At 38.2% G+C, this 24,427-nt stretch overlaps 1 protein-coding gene across 1 annotated transcript in view; it reads right to left on the reverse strand.

The window, feature by feature from the left end:
• Nucleotides 1–470: 470 nt before the first annotated feature.
• Nucleotides 471–24,427, reverse strand: part of SYCP2 (synaptonemal complex protein 2) — a gene marked incomplete at its 5' end in the record, with an annotated part of 88,814 nt that continues 64,857 nt past the window's right edge. Inside the window, 13 exons of the mRNA XM_084888977.1 lie at nt 471–609; nt 1,721–1,777; nt 1,879–1,957; nt 2,099–2,157; nt 2,502–2,601; nt 2,685–2,779; nt 4,530–4,657; nt 5,179–5,328; nt 6,003–6,093; nt 15,477–15,679; nt 16,566–16,767; nt 20,026–20,196; nt 21,136–21,173. Coding sequence (XP_084745103.1) covers nt 526–609; nt 1,721–1,777; nt 1,879–1,957; nt 2,099–2,157; nt 2,502–2,601; nt 2,685–2,779; nt 4,530–4,657; nt 5,179–5,328; nt 6,003–6,093; nt 15,477–15,679; nt 16,566–16,767; nt 20,026–20,196; nt 21,136–21,173 — 1,457 coding nt within the window. The 3' untranslated portion in view covers nt 471–525. The remainder of the gene's footprint in view (nt 610–1,720; nt 1,778–1,878; nt 1,958–2,098; nt 2,158–2,501; nt 2,602–2,684; nt 2,780–4,529; nt 4,658–5,178; nt 5,329–6,002; nt 6,094–15,476; nt 15,680–16,565; nt 16,768–20,025; nt 20,197–21,135; nt 21,174–24,427) is intronic.

The raw sequence follows: 24,427 nt of genomic DNA on the forward strand, positions 1-24,427 counted from the left end.
CTATATAATAAAAGGCTAATATGCAAATTGTCCCCTCAAGAGTTCAACCCACCAGGAGATCCACCACTCGCTATGACATAATCATGTGTGCTGACCACCAGGGGGTGGCCAGCAGCCAGAGGAAGGAAGGCTCTAATTGGCCCTGATTGCAGGCCAGGTCCAGGGACCCTACCCATGTATGAATTTCATGCATGGGGCCTCTAGTAGTAATATACAAAACTGTATATGTTTAAAATACTTCTTATGTGGTAAATTTTAGTTGATTAAATTAGTTTTGTAAATATAATAAATATAATTCAGTATAGTTAACTCACTATTATCTGCTTAATGCAAATGTTACTACAAAAGAAGCAAAAAAAAAAAAGAGTGATATTGTACAGACAAGTTTAGGGTTTGTTTTCTCATACATAAGATATTTCCTTGAATTCAGAGTCAAAGGCCTCTTTCCTGGGGTACATGTATTTTTTCTTTGTATTTGGTATTTACTGTTATATACAAAAGGAATTGGATAGAACTCAGTAACAGCTAGATCTCCACATTAACATTTGTTTCACAAGCCATGAATAATGACAGCAGTCCTTTGCGTACATTAAGAAGCTCCTCTTCTTGCTATGGCCAAGAAAAAGAAGATTATGCTATTATTAGGGATTCATTTTAAAACAATCCTTTCCATAAAGCTATAATGAATGTACTCATTCTATCTGCTCCCCCACTTAGATATCTACAGCACTCAGAGATCATCACTGATCACCAATTGAGAGAAGACTTTCAGTGTTTTCAGTCCCAAATCAATTAAATTTATATTTAATATTTAAAGAAAGAAAATAAATTAAGTATAGGTTAGGAAACAATTTCAAAAAGGATCAATCTAGTTAGTTATCTTGTCTGCTTCAAGTTCAACATTCTGATCTTCAACTATTTCAGCATGTTGAGCTTCTATTAAAACTTATTAAATACATTATTACTAGTATGTCCTATGTAAAAGGAATACTACTAAAGTATACAAAAGCATGTCTATTCTCTTTGAGAAAATAACCGGACACATTCACTTGGAGGAGTGCCTTTAGACCCCACACAACTGTACTTTCCCCCCAGAACCAGCCCTGGTCTACTAGACCCGTAAGAAGTCACTTAATTTTATTCCCAAGTCTATGTAGATAAAGTCTTATTGTCCAAGTGGACAATAATTTTTGGGGGGTTTCCTGACACCCCTTCTCCTTGAGAAGGCAGAGTTCTATTACTTTGCATAGGGCTTAGACTCATTCTTCTAGAGAACTGTTCAAGTGGCAAACTGATAGTCTTTTTTTTCCTTTAGGAGGGTCTCTATTTATTCATTATTTATTTATTTATTTTAAAAATATTTTTTTTATTGATTTTAGAGAGGAAGGGAGAGGGAGAGAGGAAACATCAATGATGAGATGAATTGAGCCCCCAACCCAGGTGAGTGCCCTGATGGGAAATCGAACTGTGACCTCCTAGTTCATGGGTCAAGCTCATCCACTGGGCCACATTGGCAGGGCAGGAGGGTCTCTTTTACATCACCTCTATTATTTTACTATAAATATGCTCCCATTATTCTAATTTAAATACCAAAGTCAACTAAGTTAAAACTGCCTTTTCTCAATCTAAAAAGAAGAAAACCTGTGAAATAATTTCCCGTTAAAAGAAATAAAGGCATATTTATTCCATTTGAAGAACCCATGCCAGATAATTGATTTACCATTTTCTTAAGAAGCTTGTCTTGCAGAATTTTCATGTTTTCTTTCATGAAACACATCTGTAAAATCAACAAACATATTTGCCCCATAAACTTTACTATAAAATTTTCAAGATAGACTAACCAATACTAAAATTATGTAAAAAATATGAAATTGATACCTCAGATGTACAAATAGTTTCTTCTCGATCCGTACCATAGAAGACATTTTTGTCCAAGGAAGCTTTCAAAATGTGAATCCTAACAAGTAAAATAATGACAAGTACAAAGGTATTTATTAGGAAGTCAAATTAAATCACTATAGTATAGTATATAAATTAAACATTATAATTAATATGAACTAATTTTATAGATTATAATAATAAAAACTGTCATACTAACCTCTCTTGTTCACTTTTTTTATAGACACTGAACTTCTGAACCATCTTTTCTCCAAAGTCCTTAAATTTTAATACAAAAACTAGTTATGCTTTAATAGTATTAAATATTCAAAATTGACAGTAGAATTTACTATATTTCTATTTCTAGTTTAAGTAAACAAGCTGGCTACATGCTATAAACATTCCAGATGTCATAACTCTTTCTAGAAAAAAAAATACTGAAAGTAAAATCTCTCTTGATTTTTCCCTCATCATAAATTGAAAGTCTGTAATTTAAGTAGTTTATAAGAAACTGACTAAAAATATTTATGGTGGCTCTAAAAGCAGGACACTAGAAGTTTTCCTGAATATAGCTCTTTAAAAATGAGGTTTTACAATTATTTCTACATTCTTAAAACACAAACCTCAAATTCCTTCTCCAAATCTTTTAAAGACTGTGAATCTTTTTCAAAATTCTCCAACTCTTTTATGATGTTGAACTGGAATTTATCAAGTTTTTTTATCCTATTAAGGAAATAAAATAAGATTATTTTTAAAAACTATACCACTCAGAACATACAGCGTTCAGAAAAGATTTTATTACATACCTGTATTCCTGAATATGATGGTTCATTATTTTCAGATGTTGTTGAGCTGTTTTCCAAGACTGCATAGTAAAATTATCCATCAACTTGTGGTGACTCTGAAAAATATTTATTCTTAACAAAATAAACAAAGAACAAAGCTTTTTCCACAAAATGTAAATGTCTAAGAACTTAGAAAAGTGAAAAGTTAACAACACAGTGATTGAGCCGAAAGTGTTAATGAAAAGTAAGTTCAGGCAGAACAGTGTCTGCTTCCATCAGAAAGGTTTTTTTGTTTTGTTTCGGTTTTTGTTTTTTTTTAAATATATTTTATTGATTTCTTACAGAGAGGAAGAGAGATAGAGAGCTAGAAACATCGACTAGCTGCCTCTTGCACACCCCCTACCGGGGATGTGCCCGCAACCGATATACATGCCCTTAACCAGAATCGAACCTGGGACCTTTCAGTCCACAGACCCACACTCTACCACTGAGCCAAACCGGTTTCGACAGCATCAGAAAGGTTTTGACTAAGGTCTGAACTGGCAACTACTCATTTTCATAAGGACACCACACTCTACAATTTTTTTTTAAAATGCTAGTGATTACAATTCTCTTCAGGAACTCAGCCTCAAAGTCAGAGTCAGATTTATTACCATTTTTTCACAAAAACATATTCACATCTAGCCACAGATGTATAGTACAGGGTGTGGCAAAAGTATGATTACAGTTGTGCATAAGGATAATAAACTGTTTTTTGAGTGCTCACAACTGTAAACTTACTTTTGCCCCATCCTATATATAAGTCAGGTCTTCTCTATTTAGTTTAGGTCAACCTCAGATAAATCAACATGACCACACTGGAGCCTCAATAACTAAGGACCCTATGTAATAAAGAGACAATATGTAAATTGACCATCACTCCAAACACACAAGATGGCCACCCCCATGTAGTTAAATATGGCTGCCCTCATGTGGGCACAAGACAGCCACCATAAGGTGGCAACTGGGGAAGTTAATTGTGGGAAATTAGGCCTGCAAGGGGGGGGGGGGAGACAGTTGGGGGGCATCAGGCCTGCAAGGGAGGGCAGTTAGGGGTGAACAGGCATGCAGGGGAGGGCAGTTGGGAGAGGTCTGGCCCGCAGATGAGGGCAGTTAGGGATGACCGGGCCAATAGAGGAGGGCAGCTTCAGGGAACCGGACCTGATAGGGAGGGTAGTTGGGGGGATCAGGCCTGCAGGGGAGGGCAGTTAGGAGCAATCAGGCCAGCAGGGGAGCAGTTAGGCATCAGGCAGACAGGCGAGCGGTTGGAAGCCAGCAGTCCTGGATTGTGAGAGGACACTTGGACATCCCTCGAAGGGTCTCGATTGGAGAGGGTGCGGGCTGGGCTGAGGGACAGCCTCCCCCCATCCCCAATATACGAATTTTGTGCACCCAGCATCTACTAGATATATAAGTACAGAGCTGGTCAAAGTGAAATGGGATTTCTCTGACAGGCTGCTCATCCTTTAGTACCCTCACTAGCTGTCACTTCCGAGATAAAACAAAAACAAACAAACAAACAAAAAAAACACAACAATACAAAACACCACAGAAAAGTCAAAATGTTAAATCAATTAAAAAGGAAAATAGGACAAAGAGAAAGAATCTGTAGAGAAAGAAACAATAGGAATAGTGCACAGATTTTAGAAGAGAAATTCACTCATGAGATAAAAAATTTTCACCTAGGAAGCATTCCAATTTTTCACCAGTACATGAGGACAGCTGAACTTACAAATGGGTGTTTTGTTATCAAAAGACCAAAAAAGTGGATAATCTAGTAGAAAGACGGATATATTATAATGTTATAATATAATTTAAATAACTCACATTATATTTCTTCTTAAATTCTCTATTGAACTGCTCACACATAATGTCTACATCTGAAATTTCAGTTCCCCAGCTCTTCTCAGGAATAGAATAGTCATTTGCAGATAATGGAGATGTACTTTCAGACACTAAAAAATGAAGACAAACAACCAAAGTTAAAATACACTTTAAAAATGTAGCCTTATTTGTCATGAGCTGAGAATAAAACCTTATTTTCAGGTTCTATGTGGGGGAAAAAAAAAAGGTAGACATATTATTAATTTTAAAAGTCGTTTTATAAAAAAAATTTTGGCATGGTATTTAAAGCAGAAATGGTAACATTAAAATGGAACATTTTTAGATTTTTTTAAATGGTTTTAGCTACTTCCATATTCCCCAGTATTTAGTAACACACTACTTTCTTAGTAAGTTCACACTCTAGTACAATTTGTATGAGGAATCAGTAATAAAAAGATGAGGGATATTTATAAGTAAAAAAGACTTTTACTATACTATTCATATCAGCACACTTGAGACAAAACATGACCCTTCTTGGACTTGACCAAAGTTGTCTTTACAAAGGATTTGTTTTGTAGATTGAGTCACTCAAGATCGAAGGCATTACCTTCCCAAATAGCTGCATTTTGACAAATACATTTGATCTACCTACTTTTGTGACTGTGATCATCTGCATTTTCCATTTTAGACAGTTTTTGATGAAGCAAGTTTGCTCTCCCTTCTTCTTCCTCTTCCAATCCTACTTCATCAGGATTAATGTTTTCTATGTACATTCGTTTGCGATTAACATGGAGTGTAGGGCCTTAAAAACAGTTAAAAATTAATAGTGCTATAAGCTTTACTGGAAAACAAATCAGTTTCACCAAAAAAGAGATGTTGACAGGAAGCCAGGAAGACTGATCAACAACCTTAATTGCTCTAACCTTTAGTTGAGACATTGTTAGCTGAAGCAGCCTCCACCTTGTTTGTCCTGTGTAAGTTTCTGTTATTTCCTGCCTAAGGGCTACATGTAAATTTCTGTTTATGTTGTCTGAGATGTTTTCCCCAAAGCCTCAATAAAAGGGGATGGCAGGGCCAGAGCAGTGAGTAGTTCTCTCACTAGAGTTGGACTACCGCCTGGCTCCCCATATCGCCAAGTTGAATTTCTTCAAGTCTCAAGTCTTTTCATTTGTGTGCTGCCCTTCTCCAGAACCCGAACCCTGAATTGGAACTTTTCCCACACGGGTCGTGAAAGAGATTCCTACAAAGCTTGATTAAAATACTTAATATGTTCTTGCTTTTATGAAAAAAGCATTTGTTTCATTAAATATTTATGTCATTTTAGGCAATTGTCCATTAAATTCTATCTAGTTCCTTGTTTTCATTTTGACATGAACTAACGAATAATTTAGTATGACTTTATATAATTCCTTTAGATAAACTTCCACAGCATTTCAGTAACTAACTTAGAAACAAAATCAAGGCTGTGATTCAAACCTGATACATGAGTGGAGTCACAGGGTATGTCACATCTTATTTTCTCTCCTTCTTCACTAGACAGGGATAGTAGAGATGCTGAATGACTTTCCTAAAATATATATCAAAAATTGAAAAAAATACCATAAGTATTCTTGGACTCACCTTTGACCATCTCTCAAAATCCTAAAGCCAGGAAATTACAAAAGCTGTAATTCTTTTTTTCCAGATTGTTTTGTTTCTCTCCCTTTCTTTTCATCTTTGACACTGTTATGCATTAATCTAAATTCCTAGGTAAACCTCAATCTTAAACTATAGTAATAATTTTGAGCTGGCTTTTGCATCTGCTCCTGCTTTTCAATTCTTTCTTATTAGGGCTTTAATTTATTTGAGTCAGAAACTGGGGGAATATAGAAATAATTCTAAACTTTTTCCAAGCTATATCTTTAAGACATCTTTTTCATTTAATCTTGTGTTTTACTGTTTCAACAAGGAGGTTTCTTTCTTCCAGTCAAATTTCATGATAGTGTGTGTGTCCACTTCCAGTTCCCTTCCTTTACTTAGACTACTGTTCTTTCTCCATTTAGATCTAGGGCGAATCCCTGCCCCTCCATGCTTTAAAATTCTGTTTTAACTTTCTGTATTTTATAGATTATTAAAATATTTTTGTTGATGGAGTGATGGACATTTTAGTGACAAAAAATTAACAAAATTTCTATATAATCATGAAGCCAGAAAGTCCTAGTTATAAATATATAAGTCCTTACTACTTCTCATTTAAAATTTTTCAGCTTTTTGCCCTAACTAGTTTGGCTCAGTGGGTAAAGCATTGGTCTGCAAACTGAAAGGTCCCCGGTTCAATTCCAGTCAAGGGCACATGCCCAGATTGCAGGCCCTGTCCCCAGCAGGGGACATGAAGGAGGCAGCCAATCAATGATTCTCTCTCATCATTGATGTTTATATCCCTCTCCCTTCCTCTCTGAGAACACACACACACACACACACACACACACACACACACACACACGAGGCCAGGTGCATGATATTTGTACCTGGGGACGGGGTATTCCTCAGCCCAGCCTGCATCCTCTCCACCCTCTCCAATTTGGGACATCTTGAGGGATGTCTGACAGCTTAAACGGACAGTTGGACATCCCTCTCACAATCCAAGACTGCTGGCTCCCAACCATTCACCTACCTGCCTGCCTGATTGCCCCTAACCACTTCTGCCTGCCAGCATGATCACCCCCTAACCACTCCTTTGCCCGCCTGATTGATGCCTAACTGTTCCCCTGCCAGCTGGATTGCCCCTAACTGCTTCACCTGCAGGCCTGGTTCCCGCTCCCCCGCCCCCAACATTCCCCTAGGCCTGGTCCCCCTCAATTGCCCTCCTCTGCAGGCCTGATCCCCCATAACCACCCTCCCCTGCCAGCCCAATCACCCCTTACTGCCCATCCCTGCTGACCTGATTGCCAGCAATTGCCCTCCCCTGCAAGCCATCTTTTAGTGGCCATTTTCTGTCCACATGGGGGGCAGCCATCTTTGACCACATGGGATGGCCAACTTGTGTGTTGGAATGACAGTCAACTTGAATATTACTTTTTTTTTATTAGACAGGATACACACACACACACACACACACACACACACTTACATTCTGTTAAAAAAAAAAAAGGAAAATAAAAATTTTAGTTTTCTATGGTCCAATTATCCTACATATTTTAAACATGAGACTTATAGATAATAGTTGAAAATATTAAAATATTACAATAATTATTAAAGGCCAATAATTGATTCTTATCAGACTACCTTAGTTTAGGGAAAATTTTATGGCTATAGTACCATACATCTCTCTCCCTTTTGGTTTGCATATGATTGTCATTGATATTTAGAGGTTTAATATCCATAAACTGTTTTTCCCCCCTGAATTATACTTGCTTACATCTTTATAGCTATTGTAATTTTATGGTTCTTTTTTAAGTACCACAGAATTTACATTTTTTTCTATTTACAATAGTATTATTTTTAATACCTGGCCTATGGATGAGTAAGACATAACAGAAACCGAAAAAAATATTTAAAGCCAAAACTATTAAAACTATTTAAATTTTGAGGGAATAATTCATTTGCTGCTAAAACTTGACATCTATTAAAATTAAAAAAGAAATCCTTAGATAACTAGAACATTAATTTGATAACAAGTATCAACTAAAAACTATGGCTAAGCATGCCTGCTAGTACAATATCTATTTAACATTGCTCCAGAGATCATAGCCACCTTAAGAAACAAAAACCCCCAGAAAGTACAAGGAGTGGAATAGAATGCAAAATTATCAGGAATAACAGTTTGTGATTGGCTATATGCAAAATTCAAGAGGATCTAGGCAATTTCTGGTAGAACTGTCAAAGTTGTGGGGGACATAAAAGCAAGATAAATATTGGAAAAAAGAATGTGTTTGTGTTGTATATAACTAATACAGAATTAATGTCCAGAATATATTAAAGAACTTCTATAGATTTGTAAGGAAAGTCAAACAATGCAATTTAAAAGTTAGGAAAAAAATAGGCAATTCACAAAATGGTCAAAAAACATATGAAAATACTAGCTAATGTTAATCAGGAAAATACATATTAAAGTGAGAGACATTTCACAGGCATTAGCCTGGCAAAAATAAAAACATTTGTAATAGCCAGTTAATGAAAATATAGAGAAATGGGCACTGTTGGTGAGGGTAAAGTAAGCAAGCTGGTACAGCTAACTGATAGAGCAAATTTCCAATACCAAATTAAGAGTACACAGTAAGTAGGAAACAAAATGTCTCATATAAATGTCCAGCCAATAAATATATAACAACTTAAATTCCATCTAGTACAGAGTAGCATCAATGAAAGTGGGTGGTGATTTTCCTCGGTTTTGAGATTTGAAGAACAGGATACAGAAAGGATAAAGGATTCCGTGAAAGTAAGGCTGATAGAGTAATACTGACAAAGGACCACGAATGATAAGCTAGTTGGAAACTGTTTTTCAAATTATGGTATGCAAAAAGAGAGCACTGCAAAAGTCCTTTGGGTTTCCTGAAGAGAGGCTGAGTAGGCTAAGGTTTAGATCTCCTATCTACACTAAACAGCATAATTCATTTTTATCTGTTTGGCACATTGGAGGTTTCATATAAGATTCTGTTTGAAAAATATGGTCTTTGAAAACTACTGGTTAAACAAAATAAAGGGACCTTAAAGCATTCTAGGAGTAAAAACACTGACGTGGTAAAACTCAAGGTTGTTTTAATTAGAGGTTGTAGATCTTGGCTATAGGTGTTCTGAATTGTCATTAATTCCACTATATATACAGAGGTTAGTACATATCAAGAGAATTTACTATGTAAATATTTGAATATTTACAATGTATCAGGTAGTATACTTACATAATCAGCCTATTTAATTTTCCACAGCCCCCTTTTACAGATGAGAAAACGGAGGTGCAGAGGCAATTATCAATTTGTAAAATGTTACATAGGCAGCAAATAATGGAGCCAGGCGTGGCTTCACTCTGGTTGGGGCACATGCGGGCTCAATCCCCTGTGTGAGGGATTGGCAGGAGACAGCCAATCATTGATGCACTCTAATCATTGATGTTTCTATCTCTCTCACCCTTCCTTTCTAAAATCAATTAAAAAAGAAATAGTACATATAACACACATAAAAGGAATTTTCAATATATTAAATAGTATTTACCTACCAGTTTTAAAGTTCCTTATGAAACTCTAAAGCAAATACTATAGTAATGCTGTTTTCCTTCCCTTTTTAAAAAATTAATCTTTATTGTTATTACAGACATCCCTCTTTATAGCTCTCCTCTACCCAGTTCCCACTTCACCCCAAGCCCTTGCCACCCTGTTATCTGTGTCCATAGGTAATGCATACATGCATATAAGGTCTTTGTCTAATCTCTTCCAGTACCCCCCAAAAGCCCCATCCCTCTGGGAATTATCAATCTGTTCCATTTCCATGCCCCTGATTCTATTCCACTCACTAGTTTATTCTGTATATCAGATTTTTTGTTTTATTTTTAGATTTAATTGTTGATAGATATGTATTTGTTGCCACTTTTTTAAATTCATATTTCTTATCTTTACCTTTTTCTTCCTCTTCTTAAAGAATACCTTTCTGCATTTCATATAATACTGGTTTGGCAATGGTGAACTCCTTTAGCTTTTTATTGTCTGTGAAGCTCTTTATCTGACCTTCAATTCTAAATGATAGCTTTGCTGGGTAGAGTAATCTTGATTGTAGGTACTTGCTATTCATCATTTTAAATATTTCTTATCACTCTCTTCTGGCCTGCAGTTTCTGTTGAGAAATCAGCTGATAGTCACATGGGTACCCCCTTGTGGGTAACTGCTTTTTTCTTGCTCCTTTTAAGATTCTGTGTCTTTTGCCCTTGGCATTTTACTTTTGTGGTCCTCTTTTGGTTCCTCTTATTTGGGTTTCTCTGTGCTTCCTGGACTTGAAAATCTCTTTATTTCACCAAGTAGGGAAAGTTTTCTGTCATTATTTCTTCAAAATAGGTTTTCAATACCTTACTCTCTCTCTTCTTCTGGCACCTCCATAATTCGGATGTTGGTACACTTGAACTTGTCCTAGAGGCACCTTACACTAACTTCATATTTTTGGATTCTTTTTTTTTTTTTTTTTTTCTGGTTGGGTGTTCTTTGCTTCCTCATATTTCAACTCACTGATTTGATTCTCAGGATCCTCTTATCTACTGTTGAATTCCTGTATATTATTCTTTATTTTAGTCAGTGTATGCTTAATTTCTGACTGGTCCTTTTCCATTTTTTTGGCATTCCAAGATCCTTAAAGTCTCACAAAGTACCTTGGAGTTTTCTAAAAGATTCTTGAGTAACCTTATATCTGTGATTTTGAACTCTATATCCACTAGTTTGCTTTCTTCCATTTCTTCCATTTGTGACATGTTTCTTGGACTCCATATTTTGGCTATTTTCCTGTGTTTGTTTCTATGTAATGGGTAGCTGCTAAGTCTTCTGGAGTTGATAGAATGGCATTGTGTAGTAGGTGTCCTATACGGCTCTGTGGCTTAGCTTGCCCAATCACCTGAAGTGGACATTCTTGGTGCACCCCTTTGTAGGCTGTGTTGTGGGCTGTGTGCATAGTCTTGCTGCAGTTGAGCCTTGATTGCTGTTGGTATCACTGGGAGGAATTGACCTCTGGCCAATTGGCTGCGGGGACCAGCTGAGACTACAGTGGGAGAGCACCCTTATGGGGCAGTACTTTCTTCAGTGGGGCTTTGGTGCTCATTAAGTTTGCCCCTTGAGCATGTTGCTTGTGGATATATAGAGTCGTAATTTGGTATGGTCTCACACTGACCAATGGGTCCACTGGCTCTTGGGTCTCCAGGGAGGTGCAAAGTCAGCCACTGCCTGGGGAGATCCAGCAGGAGTTACAGAGAGATCTGCAGATTCCTTCTCTTTGTATCAGGTTTGGAAGTGCCCAGATGAAGCCCAGGTGTGAAGCAAGGAGGCTGGTGCTGGTGCCAGGTCTTGGGCCTTTTTTTGTTTTCCATTTTTTATTAAGGTATTATATGTATACATCATCTTACCATTGCCCCTCTTACCCCACTCCCATACATGCCCTCAATCCCAGAGTTTTGTGTCCATTGGTTATGCTTATATGCATGCACAAAAGTCTTTCGGTTGATCTATTATCTCCTCCACCTCTCCCTAACCTTCCTTCTGTAATTTGGCATTCTGTTTGATGCTTTACTATCTCTGTATCTATCTTTTTGTTCAATAGTTTATAATTTTCTTTATTATCCATAAATGAGTGAGATCATGTGGTATTTTTCTTTCATTGACTGGCTTATTTCACTTAGCATGATGTTCTCCAATTCCATCCAGGTTGCTGCAAATGGTAAGCCTTCTTTTTTATGGCAGCATAGTATTCCATTGTGTAGATGTACCACAGTTTTCTGATCCACTCATCTGCTGATGGGCACCTAGGCTGTTTCCAAATCTTGGCTATTGTAAATTGTGCTGCTATGAATATAGTGGGTCTTGGGCCTTTTGATAAGTTTGGGGCTCCCTAACCCAGCTGCAGCTTGTTTGACATGCTTTTAGCCTAATAAAAGACAGGGCATTCATATGCAAAAGCTGCTGCGCATAACTTGGATGGGGTTGTAATTTGGGTGGGGTAGGATCTCAGGGAATGACCAGGGCAGACCAAACAGAAATAGCTGCCAGTCAATCCTGCAACTGGGGAGATCTCTGCACCGAAACAGTAACTGCTGCAAGCCCCTCCATCTGGAAGAAAGCCACCCCCAAGTTCCTGACAGTCCAGACAGTCTAGTTTCTCCTCGTATGTGTCTGGGTCCTCCACAGCCTCGCCCAGCACTGAAACTCAGAGGAAGTGGGAGATTGTAATTTCAGTTCATGGTGTTGGCCTTTTAAGAGGAGCAGTTGGGTCTCCAGCTGCACTGGATTTTATAGATCATAGTTCTTACTGCCTGTAGGGACTTATTTTCTCAGCTCTGGGACCCTGGGCTGGGCGTCTTGAGACCCCTTGCTCCTCCCAGTGGCTTCCCTCCCTATTAAAAAAAGTGGCGGATGTGTATGCTGGACCAACCCCTTCCACCAGCCTCTTCCACGCCTCCACACTTCCTACCAGTCTCATTGTGCTTCCTTCTTTACTTCTCTAGCTGTAGTACTTCTATTCAGCCAGCTTTCCAGTGGTTCTGGATGATTGTTGTTCTGTATTTTAGTTATAATTTTGCTGTGGTTGTGGAATGCAGCCAGTATAGGCATTTACCTACGCTGCCATCTTGGTTCTCTCCCAGTCATACTATTTTCAACTGCAATTCTTGGCAATTTGCTTTGTCAACTTGTGATTTAGTAACTAAAGGTTACAAACTTTAAATTACAGTAGAATCTGAAACAAGTGTCAGTGTTGCAGGACTAAGCCTATTGAAATCTAGAAAATAAATACCGTATTTTCCGGCGTATAAGACGACTTTTGAAACGAAAAAAAAAAAAGTCAATAGAAAATCAGGGGTCGTCTTATACGCCGCGTATATCCCGAAAAACGTCTCGATATGCCACTAAACGAATTTTCCAACTCGATTCCGCACCAATCACTGCAAGACTACTCGGACCGCCTCTCTAATTCAGCCAATCCAAGCAGGCTTTTTATGCATGCAAATTATACATGTTCTGTACACTAAGCTACACTATGTTCTAGTAAAAAGCCTGCTCAGATTGGCCACAGTCAGAGAGGTGGTCTATTATAACCTTTGAACCTTTGCTTTTTGTGATTGGCTCACCATGGTACATACAGTTGCAGCACAGGAACGTTCTGTGTAGCCAAAGCTGCTGTATCAGGACACATACAGTGAGTTAAAAGGTACCGTAATAGAACATTCTGTGTGTAGTTGAAGCTACAGTACTGTATAACCCCGGCCTAAAAGATTAGTGGGTGTACAACAAATGGCTGGTAGAAAAGAACCCATCATGGCTCCAGCAAGAAGAAGGAAATTTGAAGCCAGTTTCAAACTGAAAGTTGTAAACTTTGCCAAGGAACACAATAACTGTGCTGCGGCAAGACAATATGGAGTAACAGAAAAGATGGTCCGAGACTGGAAAGCAAATGAAGATGCATTAAAGAGTATGCCAAGGAGTAAGTGTGCATTATGAGGTACCCCTTATTGGCCAGAACTCGAAAAGCATGTAGCAGACATGGTTCTTGAGCATCGTCAAAATGGTTATGTAGTGACACGAAACAAAATACGTATGTTTGCACTTCAGTGGGCCTAATCTAACCCAGATAACAGCAAAGGATTTAAGGCCACTGTATCCTGGAGTACTAGGTTCTTGGAAAGGCACAATCTGGTACTGAGGCAAAAGACCAAAATTGCACAAAAATTACCTGCAGATCTTGACGGCAAAGTAAGTCTTTTCCATCAATATATGATACAACAGTGCAAGAAACATGGCTATGCATTAAGTCAGATCGGAAATATGGATGAAACTCCTATGAATTTTGATATGGTTGGAAATAAAACTGTTAATCCAAAAGGTGCAAAAACAGTGTTAATTAAAACAACAAGACATGAGAAGTCCAGTTTTACAGTGGTACTAGCATGTACAGCTGATGGTGCCAAACTAAGAACAATGATTATTTTTAAAAGAAAAACAATGCTGAAAATCAAGTTCCCTGTTGGAGTTTTTGTACATGTGAATGAAAAAGGATGGATGGATGAAGAAGGGGTAAAGCTATGGCTTGATAATGTATGGAGTAGGTGACCAGGTGGACTTCGTCAAGAACGTAGCCTACTGGTGTGGGATATGTTCAGGGCTCATTTAACTACCAGCACAAAGAACAGGCTGGCAAGAATAAACACAGATGCGGCAGTTATTCCTGGAGGATTGACATCATTGGTACAGCCACTGGATGTGTACCTAAACAAGCCATTTAAAGATCGCATTAGAGAACAGTGGAATGAGTAGATGGTTAGCGGCGAAAAGTTATTCACAAAAGGAGGAAACATGCGTGTGCCACAATTGGATGTTTTGTGTAACTTTGTCATAAAAGCCTGGAATGATATTACTGAAGAAACAGTAATCAGGTCTTTCAAGAAGTGTGGCATATCAAATTCTTTGGACGGTATGGAGGATGACTTCTTGTGGCAAGATGAAGGGGAAGCCGAAGCTGAAGCCACACCATCTGATTCGGAATTTGATCCATATGATGACTGTCTTACAAATGTACCACAAGAGGTCATTGATGAACTTATGATGTCAGAAGAACATCATCATGAGCATTTTGAAGGATTTTAAGCTCACAATGCTCCTCTGCCTAGAAAAACCTCTTATCATCCCAGTCAGTCACAAACAAGCGTTTTCTGCAAGTTCTTCATGTAATTTTCTTTCCAGATGATGCCATCATTGTTAATGTTCTCTTTTGGATTTCTTGTTTCTCGGTCAAGTTCATGGCATTGCCATTGGTGAAGAGACCTCCCATTTATCGTATCAATGTACGGTATATTACGGTATGTTCGAAAAATGTCATTCATTAAAATTTTAATTAAAAAAAGAACTGGTGTTGCCTCGGAAGTGGGGGGTAGTCTTATACAGCGAATATAGGCCTAAACCTATGTTTTAACTGTAAAATTAGGGGGTTGTCTTATACGCCAGAAAATACGGTACATAGTATTGATGTAAAGACAAATAAGCAGTGCCTCTTTGAGAACAGGCATTTCTATCACAGCACTCTTGCCAGCACGCTGTGCTTCTCATACCACCACTTTCCTCCTGAACAGCAACTCTAATCCGTCTATTAGGTTTATTGAGGCTATTTTACTTAACAGTAGGATCCTCTTCTCCCCCAGACCACACACAAAAGCTTAAACAATGTGTATTTGATTAGAGGGAAATTATTTACCCACTTCAAATAGACCTAATTAAGGAAAATATTTTATAATCTTACCAAAGAGCATGATTGTGGAATTGGTGAACTTTCTCTTGCACATAGTAAATTTTTCTCACTGTTTTTCAGTGTATTTACTGGACCTTCCACTCCATATTTACTGTTGAAGGATTCAGGTGAGGAAGTTTTTGTATTGGATGATAAGGATTTTATTATACAGTCATGATCCTGAGTAAAATCCCTTTCTGTTATTTTTTCTGTGCCTATATTTCCTCACAAGACACACAAAAAAAGAGAGATGGCAGGTGTTAATGATGTCTGCTTTAGAATAGAATGATTAATTTAAGTTCTAAGAATATGTAATTTACCAAATTCTCAAGTACTAGCTGTATTTAAAAAGGATAAACTTTCACTAAATCAAGATCAAATTATGTTTAAAATATATAAGACTTTGAAAAATATTAAATGGGTCCATTTTAAATGTAATTTTAACCATAAGAATATTCAAAATATTTCCAAACAAAATTATCAATAGTATAAGCTGCACTATAATGAGAAACCTGAGTATTTGACATCAGTACTATTATATATAATATGTCACAGAATTTTATGGTTGGAAAGACTTGGAAAATCATTTTGTTTAAATCCTTCATATATAGATGAGGAAATTCATGACTGCAATAAATCTTAATATAAGTGAATTATCAGTTTTCAGATCAAATCAGGACATGTGCATCTGTCTTCTTGAGTATGTGGTTATCTGAGATGACAGTGTTCCCAAGCATTATGAAAATATTAGAGAAAAAAACAAAATAGCCACTGTAGAGGAAGTGTATATGTTAACTGATATAAGTCTTGAATTTTAACTGAAATTACAGACACTTAGAAATGCTTTAAAACATCCTTTAAAGGAAATGAAAGTATAAAAAGAGCAAATTTGAACAACTTCGGTGTCATAGTAACATTGATCCCAAGTCTACTTATATTTAGCAAAGACCAAGTTCTGAGCATTAACTAGTTTAAAAATAAAATTTTGACTAGTACCTAAAATCTTAATACATCTCTTAAAATTAGTCTTCAAATTATATTTTCATATAATTAGTTATAATAAGGCTTTTAAATATTCAACTAAAGGAAGGAGATACTGACATCTCATTACTTCTATAGAGGGTGGACTTCCAGGTAAAGACACAGAAGATAAGTCAAGGCTGTTGTCTCTTATAGTAGTACTTTTTAGGAGAGATGAGCTTGTCCATTCTTTTGATATATCCTTGTGTGTTTCCGCAGAGAAAGCATTCTGCTGTTTCTTTGGCAGCCTCATGGTTTTGCTTCTGGAATGGATATTCTCCTCCTAAATGTATTGATAATTTTCAAATTATATTATAATACAAGTAATTTAAATTACATTGAAATATTTATTAAATGTCTTATATTATTACATATGAGCATAGCAGGGGATGCAGCACTAATACACTAGTGAAAGACTCTAATACACTTAAAGACATATGGGAAATTCACCAGAAATATAATATATACACTATAATAAATACCATAAGAGATAACAATAAAATACTCTAAAGTTCAGGAGATTATCACTCAGTTTAGTGAAAGCAGAGAGAGTTCCTGGATTCCAGGGCTCAGAAGTCTAGAAAGGAGGGTGGGGAGAGATGGAATATTGAGGGGATGGAGGCCTGCTGGCACACAGAGTAGACAAGTACAGGTTTCATTTGGAAGTTGCAGGTACTCTGACTGCCCTGGGGGTACATTTTAGCGGAGGGGAAATAAGCTTGGAAAGGTATTTTGATCCTTTGAATGTCTGACTACATGAAGATAGATACTTAAAGTTATTTTTGAAGAGGATAAGATGAGAAGGTGGCCTGGGAAGACTGACCTGACTACATGTATAGTAAATTAAAGCAAGAGTGACAGAAACTATGGAAATAAGTTATGAAACTTAATGTCTTCCAGGTAAGAGATAAGAAGGTTACAAACAAAGGGATATAGAGGTTTAGTGATTTAAAATCAGAACAGTGTAATGGCCAGAGACTCATACCTAGAGTTTGAACTTTTTTGGTTCAAACCATTTGTTTACCACTTCCTAACTGTGCTGATTTGGGCAAATTCCTTCATCTCTCTGTGCCTAAATTTTCTCATTTGTAAAATGAGATGTCAATAATAGTACTAGTAAAGGGAACACTAGTTCATTGCTGGTGGGAATGCAGACTGGTGCAGCCATTATGGAAACAGTATGGAGTTTCCTCAAAAAAATAAAAAATAGAACTCCCATTTTACCCAGAGATCCCACTTCTGGGAATATATCTTAAAAATCCTGAAACATCAACCAGGAAGAATAAATGCATCCCTATGTTCATAGCAGTGTTATTTACAATAGCTAAGATTTGGAAACAGCCCAAGTGCCCATTAGTATATGAGTGGATAAAAAAGCTGTAGGACATTTATACAATGTATACTATACAGCAGTAAAAAAGAGGGATCTTTTATCCTTTGTTACAGAGGATGAACCTGGAGAATATTATGCTAAGTGAAACAAGCCAATCTGAGAAAGACAGATATTCCATGATCTCACTTATTTGTAGAATCTAATGAACAAAATGAATTGACAAACAAAATGGGACCTGAGGCATGGAGGCATGGAACAGATTGTCATACCTTGATGTGGGGTTGGGGGGATGAGAAGAGATAAATCAAAGAACTTATACAGTTATATGCATAGCCCATGGACAGGGGCATAGGGTAGTGAAGACTTGGGGGGTGAATAGAGGCTGGGAGGAAGGGCGGGGGGGAACAGGAGACATCTCTAATACTATCAACAATAAAAATACATCTTATCTAATAAAAGAGTAATATGCAATTTGATCGTACATCTACTACACCCACCAGCCATGCCCACCAGCCAATCAGAGCAAGTATGCAAATTAACTACAACCAAGATTTCTGCGGCCACAGAGAGCAGGAAGGAGGCTTGGGTTTCCCTTCCTGCCCCCATGTGGATATAAGATGGCCACCACAAGATGGCCAGCAGGGGAGGGCAGTTGGGAGGCACCAGGCCTACAAGGAAGGGCAGTTGGGCGTGATCAACCCTGCAGGGGAGGGAAGTTAGAGGTGACCAGGCCGGCAGAGGAGGGAAGTTGGGGACAAGCAGGCTGGCAGGGGAGCAGTTAGACATCAATCAGGCTGGCATGGGAGTGGTTAGCGGGTGATCAAGCTGGCAGGCAGAAGAGGTTAGGGGTAATCAGGAAGGCAGGCAGGTGAGCAGTTGGGAGCCAGGAGTCCTGGATTGTGAAAGGGATGTCCAATTGCTGTTTAGGCCCGATCCCACCAGGCCTAAACAGGCAATTGGACATTCCTTGAGGGGTCTCAGATTGGAAAGGGTGCAGGCTGGGCTGAGGGACAACACCCCCTCCCTCCCATGCACGAATTTCATGTACCAGGCCTCTAGTATTAAAATAATAATAGTACTAGTAACCTACAGTACTTAGGAAATTTTAAGAAGTCAAATTTACAAAGTACATATAGATATTCCTCAATTCACAGTGGGGTATGTCCCCATAAGCCCACTATAAGGTGAAAATGTGGTTGTCAAAAATGCACTTACTACATCTATCTACTGAACTTCATTAGTCTTGACTACCTTAAGTGTGCTCAGACACAATATCCAAAAAAACCCTGGCAACACACTGCACTACAGTGTTATTTGTTGACCCTGGCAATGTTGTGCCTGACTGGGAGCTGCCCCTGGCCACAAATTGCTAGCCTGGAAAAAGATAAAAATTCAAAACCTGGAGAATGGTTTCTATTGCTTTCACACCAGTGTAAAGTCAAAAATTGTAAGTTGAACCATTGTAAGTTGAGGACATCTGCACTTAAAATAGCGCCTGGCACATTATAAACAACATCTATCTATCTATCTATCTATCTATCTATCTATCTATTGATTTTAGAGAGGAAGGGAGAGGGAGAAAGGGAGAAAGAAATAGAAGCATCAATGATGAGAGAGAACCATTGATTGGCTGCCTCCTGAATGCCTCCCCTGGGGACCGAGCCCACAACCTGGGCATGTGCCCTTGACCAGAATCGAACCCAGGACCCTTTAGTCCTCAGGCCAATGCTCTATCCACTGAGCCAAACCAGCCAGGGCTAAACACCATTTTTTATAACTTAATTTTAAAAAGCTTTCAAGCACAAGTCAATAGGGATGTCTGTGACATTATGAGATTTGAGGAAGAAGTCAGGGATGCTCAGAGATGGAACAGTGTAGGAGAAGAATCTCAGATTCAGTAGTTTTACTTTCAATCAATATCAGTCAGTACTTTCTTGAAGCATTATTTTGGAAAGATCAAGTACTTCTCTAATTCAAAAAGAAGTACAAATTCTTAGTTACAATTCTACTAGAGTCAAACATCTGTTTTGTAACACTAATAAAAACTTATTACAAACATTATATTGCCTGAGGATCAATTTTTAGAATTATGTAAGTTTTCTCAATCTTAAAAAGTAGTGAACAGATACATTTGACATTTTTTAAAAATTCTATATTTAGTATTTTAAAGGCTTTTAGAAATTATTAATTTAAATTGTTTCTATTTACCTGTACTAGCAATTTCTCTTTCAATGAGTGTGAAACTTCTTGTTCACTTTCTGATTCTGAATTTGAGAGATCTTTATAATTTTTTTGGGTGTTTGCTGCTCTTCGTGGAAGTCTGGTTCTCCCATCTGGAATGGTTTCATCTACCTTTTTGGTGATATTCTTCTTATGTGTCTTTGGGAGAAAAATTCCTGAGTATTATATCAATATTTGAGTTACAAGAAACACAAATTATTTGCTAATATACATTTATTGAAATAAAAAGCTTTCTGATTAATATTTTTTAAATGACTGGAGAGAGAATTTTATTTAAAAAAAGACTGGAATACACCAGAATAATATTTAGTGATAAAAACCTAGAGAATATCACATACTGTATGATTTCAATTACATGTGGAATCTCAAAAACAAAATAAAACAGAAACCAACTCAAAGAGAGAACAAACTGACAGCTGCCAAAGGGGGAGGAAGGAAGGCAAAGGGGATAAAGATTAAGAAGCACAAATTTCAAGTTATATATTTTAAAAAGACTGGATTTTATATTTCCATTCCAAATTTCTTCTATCAATAAAGGTTTGAAAGGCCTGAGTTATATTACCTAATTTAAGTATAAAAGAGAGAAGAAAAAAAGAGATGTCAAAAATACTTTTCACCACAGAATAAAATAGACCTAAAAGAGGCTAACATTTAAAAAAAGGCAGAAGGGCCGGGACCGGTTTAGCTCAATGGATAGAGCGTCGGCTTGGGGACTGAAGGGACCCGGGTTCGATTCCGGTCAAGGGCATGTATCTTGGTTGCAGGCATATCCCCAGTAGGGGGTGTGCAAGAGGCAACTGATCGATGACTCTCTCTCATCGATGTTTCTAACTCTCTATCTCTCTCCCTTCCTCTCTGTACAAAATCAATAAAATATATTTTTTTAAAAAATAAATAAATAAATAAATAAATAAATAAATAAGGCAGAAGGTAGGAGTAAGGGTGCAAAGACTGACACAATTATGAGAAACAAGTGACTGATAAGGATATAATTATGTGATGACACATGAATTTTTTTTTGATGACAAAGAAAAATGGTTTTAAAGGGTAGTTAGAACACAAACTTCCAAGTTTTACCATTTTAGGACTTGATGGTTCTCTTTCCAACGATGGTCCTGCAATTCAAGAAAATAAGATTAAAATTTTCAAATGGTATTAAAACTTATTAGATAATGGCCACTCGAACAGGAATAAGATATCTCATTGCAGTTTTGATCTGCATTTCCCTAATTGGCAGTGAGATTGAATAAGTCAATTAGAAAAAGCTAAGAACCATATGATCTCACTCATATGTGGGATATAAAACTGAAACTCGTGAACACAAACAGCAGCATGGTAGTTGCCAGAGGGAAGGGGGTGGGAGAAGAAGAGGGTTATAAGGTTACAGAAAATTTGACTTTGGGTGGTGGACACATGGTACCATCTACAGATCTTATAATACAGAAACCCTCACTTGAAACCTCATTCATGTTGACCAATGTCACCCCAATCAATTTAATAAATAAATAAATAAATAAATAAATAAATAAATAAATCTTATTAGAATATTTCTGTATATAAGTTGAAATCACATAAAATAAGAATATATATTTAAACTCATTCAAACTAAATTTAAAGATGAGTTGAGGACAAATTGACTTTGAAAATTTTAACTGTATAGTATTTGATATGATGTGACTTACCCATTTCTCTTCTCCTTTATATTATAAAACTTTTTAAACATACAACACAATATATAACGTAAGTATATATAGCACACCCATGATGCTACTATTCAGTTTAGGGACTATAGTGGAACCTCGATTCTCAAACTTTATGCATTCCAGAAGGCTGTTGGAGAAGCAATTTGTTCAAAAATTGAATCATTTTTTTCCCCATTATAAATAAGGTAATTGAATTAAGATTAATTCCAGATCCCCAAATAATTCCATTTTATTTAATACTAAAGGCCTGGTGCATGAAATTCATGCATAGGTGGAGTCCTTAGGCCTGGCCAACGATCAGGGAGAATCAGGGCCAGGCCGATCAGGGCCCAAATGGAGAGGAGGCCATGGTTGCCAGGCCAGGTGTGGAAGGAACAGACACCAGTCACCACCACTGTGTGGTTCCCTGCCTCCCCTCCTCCTCCCTCCCTCACTGCTGCCCCACCACCACATTGCGTAGACAGTGTGCTGATAGGGGCCTGCCAACCAGAGGGAGGAACAAGACATGGAGGTTGGCTGTAGCCCTGAGGAGGGAGCCAGCCCTTGGCAGCCTGGGAAAGGGGCCGCGTCTGCCCGTCCAAACCTTGGGGGCTGACCCTGATTGGGTTATCCGGGCCTGCTGGCTGTGGGGGAGGGACCCCACAAGGTTGGTCAGCTGTGGGGGACGGGACTGTGGGAGGGTGGCTGGCTGGGGGAGGTTGGCTGCTGGGGGCAGCTCCTGCATTGAGTGTCTGACCCCTGGTGGTCAGCATGCATCATAGCAACCAGTCATTAAGTTTCTTAGGCTTTTATATATATAGATTTCTTATATATAATACAATGTGTAATGTACTGTTTACTCTATAAACACTTCTTAAATTTATTGAACCGCCCTCTACTAGCCTTAAATGAATTTTTAATATATCACTGTCTCTAAAATGCTATCACAGACTAACTGCTTTTCCTTTATCCAATGAACAACAGTGATGGCCCGTAATTGTTTTTTTATGAGGATTTTCACATCCTTAGAAACATTAAGAGGAGATCCAAGATGGCAGCTTAAGTAAACAAGCCTAATCTGCTGCCGTGAACAATAATTTCAAAACTACAACTAAAAGATAAAATGTCTATCACCAAAAACCATGGGAAAGCTGGCTGAAAGGAAGCTCTACAACTAGATTGAAAGAGAAAGGAGCATTCAGGGTACAAGCGCTAAAAAACTGAGATATGGGGGCACGCACGTGATATGGGCTGGCGGCGGATCTCGGCTGGTGGAGGGTATTGCTTTCTTCAACCTGAAGAGAGACAATCTCACAATCTCTCTGAAATCCAGTTTCTGGGGAGAAGCTAAACTGTCTACTATCAGGTCAAAAAGTGAGGGTGGCTTGCTTGCAGAGCTGCACGCAAGAATAACTGTTTGCTGTCTGTGGACTCGAGATGCAGGGACAAGAGGGGAGAGGCAGAGACGGCTGACTGCCAGCCATCCCTGTTTGCCATGCCCTAGCCTAGTGATGCCTTGAGACTCTGCCCCTCACAATCTACAAACACACCCAAGCTCTAAGCAGCGGCTTTTGCACATGAATGGCCTTCTCTATTGCAGTTTAACCTAGCAAACTTGCAACCTGGTGCAGGCAGCTCCATAACTTCCAAGCTCCAAGAAGGGAGGAGAGGACTGTAGCTCCTGCAGGTTGGCCTCAGACAGTAGCTGAAGTGCACCCCATTGGAGAGCCAGAAGCCAGGGTACCTAATGGTCAGTGTGAGACACCAGATTTCAACTCCTCACATCCATAAGTGACAAATGGATGTGAGGCGGACTCAGTGGGCACCAAGGCCTGAAACAAGGCCTGCACTACAAGTGTGTCTCCAGCGCAGCAGTTCTTCCATTATAGATACAGAGGATCCTCACAGCCAATTGGCCTGGAGGTCAATTCCTCCCAGTGTACCAACAGCAATCAAAGCTTAACTGCACCAAGACTTTGCACTCAGCCCACAAAGGGGTGTACCAAGAGCAACCACTTCAGGTGATTGGGGAAGCTGAGCTACTGGCCCCTATAAAACCACTCCATCAACACAGGGAGGCAACCAAAATGTGGAGACACGACACAGAAGAATGTCATGAATGGGAGATATGGAGGAAAGTAAACTACTGGATGACACAGAATTCAGAATCAGATTTATAAGGTTTCTCAAGAATCTTCTAAAAACCGCTGAGAAACTTGAAGAGACCTTCAAAGACCTTAATGAGAATACCAAAAAAATGGAAAAGCACCAGTGAGAAATTAAGCATACACTGCCTGAAATAAAGAATACACAGAAACTCAACTCTAGATCAACGTACCCCAAGAGTCAAACCGAAGATCTGGAATATGAGGAAACAAAAAACACCCAACCAGAGAGGCAGAAAGAAGAATCCAAAAGTGTGAGGAAGTGTAAGGAGCCTCTGGGACGGCTTTAAGCATACCAACATCCAGATTTTTTGGTGTGCCAGGAGAAGAGAGAGAGCAGGATATTGAAGGCCTATTGAAAGAAATAATGACAGAAAACTTTCCCCACCTGGTGAAAGAAGTAGATTTACAAGTCCAAGAAGCACACAGAACCCCAAACAAAAGGAATTCAAAGAGGACCACACCAAGACACATCATAATTAAAATGCCAAGAGCAAAAAACAAAGAGAGAATCTTACAAGC

Source organism: Pipistrellus hanaki (assembly GCF_964339955.1).
Source record: "Pipistrellus hanaki genome assembly, chromosome: 6".
NCBI classification, from domain to species: domain Eukaryota; kingdom Metazoa; phylum Chordata; class Mammalia; order Chiroptera; family Vespertilionidae; genus Pipistrellus; species Pipistrellus hanaki.